Genomic DNA, 13514 nt, shown 5'->3' with positions numbered 1-13514 from the left:
TGTCGGTATCATTTGTCATAAGTTGTATAAATGTGTTCACATTATCACTGTTTTAGGGCCAAATTAAGAGTGTGGCTGGATTGCTAAGGACTTTCTGTACTGATTAGTCGTTATTTGAGCGAGAGGTGCCTAGTAGTTCTTGAGTTAAAGACAAACAAACTTGAGGGGGGGGACTTTTTTTTTTGGTTGAGTGTATACAAGTTTTACCTGCAGGGTGTGGCACATGTTATGTACGTGTATGTTATCCGTAAGGCATACATGTGAGTAGCGGGGCAGCACCAAATATGGGATTGTTTGTGGCAGCTTTTTCATTCAGTATTGTTGGCAGAATTTGCATCAAGGTCTGTGAGAGTCAATGGTGGATGACCTGAGAATACAAACCCAATAAATGGGGTAGTGACGTTGCAACGAGGAATGCTGAACTTGAATAGATTCTAAGCTCTCTGGCTCGCTGTAGGTAAACTATTGGGGAATACCCCCGGTACCATTGTACTATCAACAATATAGTCTGGGTATTCAGTTTATTTCTCATAAACCAATTGTACATGCACTATCGCTAATATAGAGTGGGTGTTCCTGCTGTTATTGAGTTGAGTAACATGTACAGGCCAAGGTACTTTATTTTAGAGGAGTGGTAATTTCTCTTCGACACAATAAACAAGTTTTGTCTTCACAGACGTGTACCAGTAAGGGCTATGAACGCGCATGTCAGGGCCTTGAGCAGTTCAAACAGCTGAAAAGGCTACCCTGCTGAAATGACAGCAGTATACTTCAAAAGATGTTACTCTATTCTGTAATTAGGACTTGTTTGATAAAAAAAAGGTTTTAAGCAAAACGGGATGTTTGACAACTTTCAAATGGTAGTTTGTGTTGCATGTTGCCCCGTTGCTCAAAAGGCAGTGAAGCAGTTTCAATATTCGTGGTGTATACCGACCCACAGGGATCTGACAATTGCCCAGTTCTACTTTAATATCTCTCTGAGCATGACGTCAGTTTCACTATAGATAGGGGCTGGGCAGAAGAGGTTCTTTCATTTGATAGTAACAGTGGATCCGCTCTTATCGATTCTGAACTGTACATTTTCAGTATTACAATAGTTTTCAGGCATGCAACTTTTTTTCGGAGCAGCTTATTTCCTCTCTTTTTTTATTCTCATGTCATTATGCCTCTCAAAATTTGAAAACATATTTTGGAATTTTCTTTTTTGTGTGGTGAATTTACAGTTGCATGCCTGAGATTTAGTTTGTGGAAGAGATAAAAGCATAAATCCTACAACACTTGAGGGTAGGGAGGCGGGTGTGCATGTGGTTGTCCAAAGTTTGATGTGTTGCCATGGTTAATTCCCTTCCAGACAGTTTCTTGTGTTAAATGTACCATCAGCAAATAATGAGTATTGACATTCAGACTCTGATATATACGGAGCATGGGGGTTAACTAGGAGAGGGAAAACATGGGCAGGGATGCCCCTCCCTCAACACTGCTGTTTTAGAGGTTTTTAGCACAATGCAGGTTGTAAAAATAGGGTTTAAGTTCCTTCCCACACAAAGTTAACTGTCATGTCTTTATATCCAAACAGTACTGGACGTGTGAACTCCTTCACTGCCACAGTCGGCTACAGAGTAACGCCTTTCGTGGGTTAAAGGTGAGTGAATTAATAGACCTGCATGTATTAGACATCATGACGTCACGCTTTGTTTACATGTGTGCTTTCCTATGGGAGCTTGGTGGCTCTCTTGCCCACCTGGCTTCCATAGGAAAGCACTCATGTAAACAAAGCACGACATCAATAGGTCTATTAATGACTGCAATATGATTTTTTCTGCTGATCAGGAATGTACAGCTTTTAAAAATCTTTGTGACTGAATGATGTGATTTTTTAAAATAAAGTGTGTCTCCAATTTCAAGTTTTAAGTTTTTAAACTACTTAAGTTGGACTTTTATTGTCAAGGTGTCAGAAAGTTTTGCTGGTCACGTAGCAAGATTTTGTTCATGGCCATGTGCAGAGAGCACAATCTGCATGTTGATCATTATCAGCGGCTATAACCCACTTCCCTTCTTTCACCTCAATACTCCACGCTCTTTTTGACCGATGGACTGACTGACCAACCAGTCAACCACGCCCTACTGACCAACCAACAGACCGACCAACCGACTGACTGACATATATAGCAGGCATGCAACTTTTCCTCGTATCCGCTGATTTCCTTGTTATTTTGCTTCTCATGAATACCATTACAAATTGAAAAACACTGTACAAAGTCTTGTGTGGTATGGAAATCCCTCGTTTTTTTTCTAAATTCCCAGTTGCATGCCTGATCGGTCGACCAACTGACCGATGGACAGATTGACAGCCCAAAAGCATCCATTATGTGATTTTACCTGATTGTACTTTGCACTCGCAGGATTATACCAGGTTGGACTACCGAAGCTGTCTGCAAGTAAACTGTGCCCACATCACCAGCGCTAAATGGCAGAATCACCGGGTGAGGGAGCCCAAAGACGAAATGAGACACAAATGCTGCGGACACAAACTTACCCTGGTCCAAGCACAGCACAAGACATTCAGACAACTCCGACCCAACAAGTCCCGGCTGGTAACGAACAACCTTCCCAGCAGGAACCAACACCACAACCACAGCCGCAACTACAGCCAAGACTCGGTGAGACACATTTGAACATTTGGTCTGTAAACCCTGCATTTTATGACTCCCCTGGCCCTGATATCGGTTCCCTGACAGCATCCTTCCCATCCTTCGCATCCTTTGCATTGACGCTATTAGGCACAATATATAGCATAGCAGAGTCCCTGAAACAAGGGGGACCGCACTGGTGACCTGCCCCCCTCACCCCATGGTGAATTACTCGGAGCATCCGTACTTCACAATACCACAACCAATTAGTAACTAATTAAAACACCGATAAGGTCACACTAGTCCAATTCTTCTAACAGTTAACGCTTAAATCCTTGCCACCTAAAAGAAACAAAGATTCACCCCATTGAAGTTTGGACCGATATTCAACTTCCGATGCGATTCTGCAAATTTCAAATTGGCACTGAAACCGAGGGCCTCAGTACTGAGAGAAATAAAAAAGAAAAGGTCCTCCGACCTGGAAAATGCAAACGAGGATCACTCAGAGAGGATACGGCTTTTTGTTACAAATTTTCAAATGAATCACGAATTACTCGGAGCATCCGTACTACACAATACCACAACCAATAATGACTCATTACAATTCTTCTAACAGTTAACACTTAAATCCTTGCCACCTAAAAGAAATAAAGATTCACTCTGTTGAAGTTTAGACTGATGTTCAACTTTCGGTGCGGCTCTGCAAATTTCAAATTGGCGCTGAAACCAAGAGCCTCAGTACTTAGAAAAATAAAAAAGAAAAGGTCCTCGGACCTGGAAAATTGAATCACGAAGGGAAACTGACTAGGTGCATTATAATCAGGTTATTATTACATGTATTATTATTACCTTGGATTGGACATTTGGGAGACATCCCCATAGACTTGTGCACAACATTTTTCAAACTTAAATGTGCCCTAACCCAATATATTCCCTTGTCCTTTTTCCACGAATTTCGGTATGTTTACTAATTAGACCACGAGCAACAAACATAACCGCATTGCGACAGTAAAATTTTGCCTCTAAAGGGGGGCTGTGACATTAGGGAGACATGAAAATGTCTCCCTAATGACCGATGTCTCCCAACGTTTGAAGAAATTACAATAACATGTCTCCTTTGGTACATTTAGTGGAATTAACTTAAGGTTTGTCTCTTGTCCCCGAAATTAGTTATGATTATTTCAATCATGTTATATATTTCATTTAACTCTGTGTTGTGTATCAATTATTTCTCTTTAGAAAGATAAATGGCAAAAAGGAACACTTAAATTGAAAATGAAAACACATTTTATTTTTCCATTCTGGACAATGGCAGCACCTTATACTGAGAGGTGTCCAGTAAAATACAACCCACGTGGGCGGCACACACACGGTCAAAACTATTAATAGACAGCAGCTATCAAACATTTCCTGACCTTGTTAAATTACCATTTTTTTTTATGCTGGTGAAAGCAAGTATATATAAAAAAAATCACTCTAGAAAGATGTAAACTGAAGTAAATGAATTATTATGTCCTGTGTCCTTTTTCAATTTGTCAGTACCTCTTTTCACAGTGCAGTGGTATTTACACTGTAACTTAGGCAAATGCATAAACAATATTATACTATTTTTAAAGCAAAAACTCTGCCATAATTACAAAAAAATACAAATGTAGGTATGTAAATTTAATGTTTCTTATCCCAAAAATGTTTGTTTTACAGCATTTCATATAATCTTGAATTTTGGTTTAACTATAGACCCTTTGTTGGTTGTGCCATGACAGTGGGCAGCAGTCGATTTCATAAAAAAGTGCGCAGCTTGTGCCATGAGTAAGACTTACGCAACAAAGTTGTTTCCCAGCTGCGCAATAAACTTACGATCGATTTCACAAAACTGGGCGCAGCTGCACAATGCTTTAAATGATTTAAGCATCTTGGACGAGGAAAAAAGCAGCATTTACGACGCTGTTTGTGTGTGAATTTTTTCGTTCGCAAAACAGTCGTTGAATCACCTCAGCCCGCCATTTTGAAAATTATTTTGTCCGTCTTGTATCAACTTTGATAATTTGTGCAATAACAAGTTCTGTGACACTCCTGATTTGCTGGTAAAATATGTCATTTTCAGTCGCTACGCCACAACTTACATGTATGCCGCCTAAAATGATGGTGCAAGTTACATCATAATTTATTGTGCAACTTGTGGACTTACGCACTATGTGACTTTTGTGAAATGTGTCATGTTGCACAACTTACACAATAAATTTTGGCTCAAGCAGAGTTGCGCCAATATGTAAGATTTTGTGAAATCGGCTGCCGGTCTGTCTTTTCTGCATTATTTTGTTTATATTGTAAGTCAAGGACACTAACAACCATGGGCGTCGCCAGGATTTTTTCTAGAGGGGGGCAATTTTTTTTTTGGCCAAAAAATGCTTGTATTTCTCAACACATTCTCGATTTATCAGTTTTAGAGGGGGGCAGGGACATTTTGCCCCACTCCCCCCCCCCCCCCAATTCATTTAATATACACCACTTTGTCTTCGCACCTCTTTTTCTTTCTTTCTTTCTTTTTTTTTTTTTTTTTTTTTTTTCTTTTCCAGGGGGTGGCAAGTGCCCCCCCTTGCCCCCCCCCCTCGCGACGCCCATGCTAACAACATTATCAATGAATCGAGGACAGAAACCGAATCGAGGACTCCTCGGTTGGAAAATGTGTACAAAACCAATGAGAGCTGTTGCAAAAAAGTTAAGGTACAAACAAAGGAAAAGGGAAGAGGAACAAAAGAAAATCCTCAATTTACACCATAAACAAAACTCCTGTTAACTCTTTAGGCCATCAGCATGGGGCTTTGGTCGGTATCAAATCAGGGCATAAATGATTATAGTGGGCATGCGCAAGGCATGCCGCCCCTAGAGTGGTAACAAGCCTTTTGATGGACATTTTGAGAAAAAGGGTGATAACTCCTTAAAAGCTGCCACCGCTGCAATGCTATCACATATTTTCCAACTCTGGAGGTGTATACCTTGCCAAAAATTGCTATGACGATTATTCCCCTCATTTGATACCGGTTGCCAAAATTTTGGACTGAGGCTGATGGCCTACTTGTTAAGCACGATAAATTGAGAACTACTTTACTTAGGAACTTGACATTTCGTTTGTGGATTGTTCTGGATAGTCTTAACAGGCCTATTAATTTTGGGGCCAACAGGTCAAAGGTCAAGGTCACTATTGCTAAAACAAAAGAAATCTTGTCAACGAGTTAACTTGAGAAATATTTTACTTAGACTAGAGAACTTGAAATTTGGTTCGTGGGTTGTTCTTGGTAGTCTTAAGAAGCCTATTGCTTTTGGGACCGACAGGTCAAAGGTCAAGGTCACTATTGCTAAGACAATAGAAATCTTGTCAACGCGATAACTTGAGAATAATTACGTAGGAGCTTTTAATTTGGTTTGTGGGTTGTCTGTTGTTCTTGATAGTCTTAAGAGGCCTGTTGCTTTTGGGGCCGACAGCTAGGTCAAGGTCACTAATTGCTGTATTGTCAGCATGAATGCTTGAGAAATACTTTACTTAGGAACTTCACATTTGGTTTGTGGGTTGCTCTTACCGTAACCACAGTAACAGACAGTCAGGCAGCTCTTGGTCAAGGCGTTAAATGTTATTCATCCCGGCCGTTGCGCGTAAACGATATCCTCGCTAGGGCCATGCATTAAAATACAGCGCGAACAGCGACCTCATGCGGCCACCATTTCTATGCAAATTAGTTGGACCCAATATCGCGCCTTGGTTCAATCGTCGGCAAAAGCTTATGTTTTTCTTTATTTTGCGCTGGATTTCTAGCGCACGACCTCGTATGTGAAAACAGATATGTGTAGGCGGGGCTAATATGTGGAGTGTCCAATCACACCTTGGTAAATCTGGATGTCATCAAATTGTTTGCAGCTAGCTATTTGCCTTTTGCGGACGTGACAGGAACCACAGTTTTTGTGCGTTGGTGCCGTGTGCAGAGACACATAACGTGTATGTGAACATGTATGGATTATCTACAGTGCCACGTTTTACTAAGCAAGTTTCCTCGCGACGATCGACCAATAAGAAAACGACATTTAAGGTCAGCTAAGGCTATTAACATAATGAGCACCACCCCCAAAACCTCACATGGACGATTGAACCAAGGCGCTATATTGGGTCCAACTGATTTGCATAAAAATATTGGCCGCGTGAGGTCGCTGTTCGCGCTGTATATTTAATGCACTGTACTGCATGCATAGCGCATAGACATTATGACTGCATGTATTACCGCGCTACGGCCGGATTAAAAACAACTAGCGCCTTGACCAAGGCTAATCCAAATCCTTTTCATATAAATAAAATGCACGAAAATAAATATGCAGACGAAAATACATGGTTATCAAGTGAAGAACAGAAGAAACTTAAAAGGCTTGTAAATACAAGAGTATTAAAATTAAAAATCCAAAACCACATGTGTTACTGCAAACCGAAATGAAAATGACAAAAATCCTTGGTATCTTAAAACATTTTACTCTTAACCCAGGGCTATAGGGGAAAGGGGGCCAGGAATCGTCTCAGATTTGCAACACAGAGCATCTCGATTCCAAAATTTCTTGGGGCCCTTTATTAGTGGGCCCCTGACCCCACACTCTCATTAGTCCTTGGAGCAAATGCCCCAACGCATTGTTGCAACAGTTTACAAACTAAGTCAATATGATTCTTTTTCCAAAATACAATGCAAGAAATATGAATACGAAAATACATGGTTTACTATTTTAAAGTACACAGTAACTTAAATGTTTAAAAGCAGGAGTATATTTAAAAAGAATCCTTATAATCTTAAAAGCTTTCGCTCAAACAATTCAGGGGTAAAGGGGCCAGGAATGGCCTCAGATTGCACCACAGAGCATCTAGAATCCAAAATGTTCAGGGGCTCGCGCTCGTATTAGTTCTCAGAACAAATTTCCCAAATCTCCTGGATCTCCTAGATCCGCGCCTGATGTCTGTGAAGGGCAAAAACACAATATTGATTTACATCACCCCAATGCAAATTTCATCTTATGAATAATATTTTAAAAAACAAAATATGGTGTTATTCACATACATGTACCTGTTATTCACATACAAGTACGAGTGAAAGTTGGAAAAATCACCTGGGTGGGACTGGAACCCACGACCTCCTGCTTTCTAGTGCAGATGTCTTACCACTCGACCACCGAGCTAACGGGATCGGTTGGCCGGTTCGAATCTGATGTACATAACAGCGGGTACCGCATAAACTATTATAAGATGGAATTTTTGCGTTGGGGTGATATAAATCAAGTTAGGTTTTGCCCTTCACCGACGTATAAACACTGTATACTCAGTGTGTTACCTCCCGAGTGAATGTTGGATAAAATCACTCGGGTAGGACTCGAACCCACGACCTCCTGCTTTCTAGTGCAGATGTCTTACCACTCGACCACCGAGCTAACCAGCCAACCGATCCCATAAGCTTGCTGGTCGAGTGGTAAGACATCTGCACTAGAAAGCAGGAGGTTGTGGGTTCCAGTCCCACCCGAGTGACTTTTTCCAACTTTCACTTGGGAGGTAACACACTGAGTATACAGTGTTTAAACGTCGGTGGAGGGCAAAATCTAATTTGATTTATATCACCCCGTCGCAAAAATTCCATCTTATAATAGATATTATAATTCTTGCTTTTGATTGTAGATTTCCCACAAATAAGTGGAGGCAGCATAGGAAACACCGGCGAGATCAGCGGTAGCCAGAACCCTATCATTGTTGGTTCAAGTGCAGTTAATATCACTTACAACAAGCCGTTGGAGGAACGCGGTAAATATAATCTTGTTTGATGCAATGAAGTAGTTTGATATCTTAAATCAAGTGTTAATGTATTGGGGGGGGGGGCAGGGGGAGGGTGGTTTACGGTTTAAGAATATTTGTGTTGAACATAGTTACATGAATTAGCTGTTGTAATTCTCCAGATATATAGGACTTTAAAATTTTCAGATGACAATCGGGGCCCACCAAGTTTCAGTGATTTTACCCTATCACGGCATATAGGCCTTGCTTCTGACCTGCAGGAGTCAAACATGGAAATTGTGTCCGGAAACTGTCTCAGAAAACGTGCAGACTTTGCAAGTGCAGTGTACACAAATGACTTCCGACTGACGAGTTTGGTCGAGAAAATGCTTTGTAATTCAGCACTTGTGGGTCAAAATGAAACATGCAAATAAAGATCAAAGGAAATCCACAGCTCCCCACATTAACATGAATAACTTTCTGTTCAATGTTCACAATTCCTTTGTTATAAATCAGCAAAGTTTGAAAGGAGATTGGAAAAAAATAATGGCTTTTAAAATTATTTCTATTACTATATTCAAAGACAAATGCGTGTTAACTCATTTCATACGCAAGTACGTTTTACTGTAGAATCAAGTCTTCGATAAACAAATCTAGGTCTGGTCGTAATTGGTATTATTCAGCTTGCTTTGCCCTCTTTTTAGGGGTTGGGTGGGGGTTGTGGTGTTGAGAAAGGTAGGTCGCTATACATCCTTAAATATGCCCAGGAATTTACAGACAATGAGGACTGATAAGTGGGTCCACACCCTGCTCGTGATAACACACAAGACTTGAAAGTGACCTGAAACACTGCACAGTACAGTATTATCAAAGGTTTGCTTTCTGCTGTGTGATGTACCGCCAGCAGCAGTTCGTCCTTTCATCACCCCGTTTGTGGCGTGATCAAAGTTTCTGCGTGGACTTCATCGCTGAGTGAATAAAGACTGGCTATTGCACGCAATGTCAACCTTGTGAAACTGCGTTTAGGCCCCCAAAAAAGTCTCCGGTTTCTGGTATGGAGCTTGCCCCAAAAATGGGGGGGGAGGGGGGGGCAACGCGGCTTTTTTTTTTTTTTACCTGATTTTTTTTCTTCAAATGTTGGCTGATGACTGCAAATGGTCCCCGACTAAACTTAGTGCAAATATATGGGAGTCCAGAGAGGCCACATAAAGCTTATTCTCGACCATAACCCACTCTAAAAACACGTTAAAATTGTGCAGCAGCAGGATTCCAGTCAAACCAGTGAGTTTGGCGGTTTTGAGACATCATCTTTTATTGAAAAAAACCTTTTTCAGTTTGCCAACGCGCATGGCTACGGCGACGCGCGCGCATACCAGAAACTTGAGACTTTTTTTTTTTGCCTTATCAATACATGCATTTTGATCTCAGGGATGTCAAATTAAAGGGCACATGTAATGTAATTTGATTCAATGCAATCCTTGAAAATGCACCTTTGTGTCCCATTTAAATTTAAATTCTTTTTGGCTATTTTCAGGGGTATCTTGGTGCTTTTTGTGTGTTTATGCTAATCCAAATTTCCATATTTTAGTAAAACTGGGATGTTGTTCTGGTCAGAAACCTCAATATTACAGTTATTTCAGCATGACAAATTGCTAGAATTTTTCGATATTTTAAGGTTGTAAATTTTCTTTGGCTTCGTTGTGTCAGTAAATGGCAGTATCAGCCAATGAGCAAACCTTTCTCAATTTTTTTTATTGACCAATTGACCAAATAATGGGGGCTTGATTCGAACAGAAAACCCTTTTCAGTAGAAAAATATCCAAAAATGGACATGCAAATTGTTCGTTTTTGATGAATTGCAGCTTGAGAGAATTGTTATGAATCATGTTTATGTATACTTAATAAATAGTTTACTCTTACTAATTTTATGATTTCTTTTAGAAATCACCGGACTCCAGGGGCCGCTGAAAGAACTAGAATTCGTAAACCAGTTGAAGCAGATTGGCAATGTTCTTAAAAAGGAATCCGAACTGAGAAGTTGGTGCCGTGGATCAAGGCAGGCTGCTGGTCTCATTCTGGATCACATACGAGAGACGCAAGGTGATGAAGAGGAACTGCAGAGATTGGCTCGGTTAATGTTGTGGGACTCTGGTTCAGAAAATTTGGCTACCAAACTTGTCAGACCAACTAGGGTAAAGTGCAAGAGTAACGAAGACCTGAAATCACTGAGCTACTTTTTACAGCATGTCACTCCACCACTTGAAGGTACAGTTTTTTACATGTATGTAAGAAAGCAGGAGCTTACCCTTCTCAGGGGAAATCTTCTGAGTGACAGTATGAAGTCAGCTAAGTCGATAGTTGTTTACTACTACTTGTCTGAGCAGGAGGAGGAGGAGCTTAGCCTCCTAGAGGAAACACTTGGTGTGGTGGATGAACAGCGCCGTGCTCAATCTCTCTCTCTTGCGTTTTACATTGAGGCAAAGTCATGGTTTGACGTGGGGCATGTATCACACAGTCTTATCTGCATGCAGAAACAAATAGGCGGGCTTGGTTTGGTTATGATGCAACGATCACCAGATGAGGTTGTTGATCTATTGAAGGCACTGGAAGGATGCAGGTTGAGTTCCCTCTCACTGCATTACACCGACCTGCATGCGCGGATGCGGGATGTAATTAGCCATGTCATGATGTCATCCCTTACACACTTGCAGCTCCCTGCATGCAGGTTGGTAGATGATGATGTGAAGGACCTGATCAGCATCCTTCCTGCTGGGCATGGTTTACAAGTGCTTGACCTTGATGACAATGCATTCAGTTTGGATGCAGTGAGGGCTCTCACCCATCATCTCCAAGGTCTCCCTGAGTTACATATGTTGAGACTTTGCAACATCGGCTTCAATCCTGAGCTCATCAGACAAGTTGTCAGTCAAGACTTCCCTCACCTGAAGGAAACAACAGAGGGAGTTTTCCAAAAGTCTAAATAATCTCCCACCAAGTCATCACTCTCACCTTGTTCCCTATGAATGCACCACGCTCACGAGCCCCATTAAACTGAAACAAGTAGCATGTATGATGGGTCATTTTATGCGAAATCAGTGCTCTGCAACCCCCCCCCCCCCTAAAAAAAGAATAATTAAAAAAACAACTAACAATCAATAACAACAAAAACTTTATTTTCAGAGGACAGTAAGGGGCTCGATAATGAATAGAAAAGTCAACAAAACAGTTTCAGTACAAATAAACATATTCAGAATCCTCTTACATTATGAATACAAATATACCAAGCATAGTTCTTCATTCTACTGAACCTCCACCCCCCCCCCCAAAAAAAAGTCAATCCATCAATTAATCAATCACAATCAATCAATGTGAAAAGTCAATCAACAATTCCTGTACAAAATGATTCATTGAAATCTTCAAACATAATAGCACTGTACTAAGCATTCTGGGTGTCACTTGAAAGTGATATTAAATTGACCTTGTATCTTGGGTGACCTCTGAGTACTATTATAAATCTACAATCTAATCGTCAATTAAACAGGAGAATCCACCTCTCCTTTCCATTTCTTTTGAGAAAATATCTTGTATTGCATCTTAGGTGAAATTGTGTGAGATGTCTTCAACTTTTGTGACAAAGGCCTCCTCCTACCCTGTTATCAGATCAATGTAGTAATATGGCATTCAAACAAACTAATGTGACCACACGCAAATGGCTGCACGACACCCTTCCATAGACCAGTGCTGTGCAAAACTTAGTATACAGAATAATACCCCAAACCTCGGGTACTTTGGAATTGTTTAGCGTTTGCCTTATGTACAAATTCAGAAAATTCTCGCAACTTCACGCCTTTCAAACAGACGTTTCTTTTGAGTGTTTGTGCTTCATTCTTTATCAAATCGTTTGTGTAAATAAATGTAAATTATGCATAAAATGGCAAAAATTATGATTCCAGTTTGCTAACTTTTGTATAGATCTTTAACCTTGACTGTTTATGTAATATACCTTTAAAGTGGTCCAGTTGTGTATGGACAGTATAACATGGATTTTGTTTACTATTCAACTATAGGCGTACATGTATGTCCATATTGAGAGTTACTAAACCAGTGTTCATACTGTAAAACAATTCACATATAATATATACATGTAGAATGTTGCATTGCCAAATGATGCATTTTTGTCAGAGGACAGTCATGTTTGCTCATTCAGGACCAATCGTTGCAATTGCTGTATACGCGAAAATGTTTCTGATTATGTTGAAATAGGTACAAGTGGACAATTTGCTTGTTTTTATCATTGCAAGCCTCTTCAAAGTATTGATTGACACTAGATTTGTTTGTTTCAAGTATGATCAATATTCTCGTATGAAAACTGACATTTTTGTTTCTAACAGTTTTGATATTTTGCAGTTGCCCAGGTGATAGCAGTCGTTTATAACATGCCCAAATGCAACCATTCAATTTGGTAAAAGTATTCTGCAGGAGAGAAAAGTGTACTTTGAATCAACATTTTGATTTATTCACATTGGAAATGTAAACTGAATGTAAATAATGTTTAACTGTTAATGTTGCTGGCATGACACATGAAAGAAGATTTTGATTAAAATGAGATTTACACACTGTAACTGCACAGCCGAACTGATTGGAGTTTTAAATTAATTTACACACTTAAAGGGATATGGGATGGGATCATTTGCATTTATCCCAAAAGTAACCTACCGAGTTGTAATCAAAAAGCTCACTTGGATTAAAGATCGTACTGGTACTAAACACCCCATGAAATTATTCAATCTGGCTTGCTGTCATTAAGAAGAAATCAAGAAATGTAGGTGATTCCAACGATAAGTCATTTGACTGATTTTTGAAAAACTTGAAAAACAGGTGATGAGCAGAGTCCAAGATCACGAAACACGTGGTAAGCAACACTCTAAAAAAAATTGGGCAAATTTTGCCCAACTTTTAGCCCAATGTTGGTCTAAATATCAACAGGTTAAAAAGTTGGTCATTTATTGCCCAACAAGCATTGGGCAATCGCTTTGCCGAGAAAATGGGTTATGCCTTTTGTTTAAATGTTGGGTAGTTTACATATTTGTTGGTCA

The 13514-nt window shown here is 40.1% G+C and overlaps 1 protein-coding gene across 1 annotated transcript in view; it reads left to right on the top strand.

Annotated features, from left to right (window-relative positions):
* The window catches only part of LOC119733312, a 32049-nt gene extending 20515 nt beyond the window's left edge, over nt 1-11534 (top strand). The window contains exons 3-6 of the mRNA XM_038206908.1: nt 1577-1642; nt 2403-2660; nt 8326-8448; nt 10360-11534. Of these exons, the coding sequence (XP_038062836.1) occupies nt 1577-1642; nt 2403-2660; nt 8326-8340 (339 nt within the window). The 3' untranslated portion in view covers nt 8341-8448; nt 10360-11534. The remainder of the gene's footprint in view (nt 1-1576; nt 1643-2402; nt 2661-8325; nt 8449-10359) is intronic.
* The last annotated feature ends 1980 nt before the right edge of the window (nt 11535-13514 follow it).

The sequence above is a fragment of the Patiria miniata genome, unplaced genomic scaffold (genome assembly GCF_015706575.1).
Source record: "Patiria miniata isolate m_02_andy unplaced genomic scaffold, ASM1570657v1 HiC_scaffold_25, whole genome shotgun sequence".
Classification (NCBI taxonomy): Eukaryota; Metazoa; Echinodermata; class Asteroidea; order Valvatida; family Asterinidae; genus Patiria; species Patiria miniata.
Note: the sequence above shows the minus strand (reverse complement) of the source record. Positions and strands in the feature narration are given on the sequence as shown.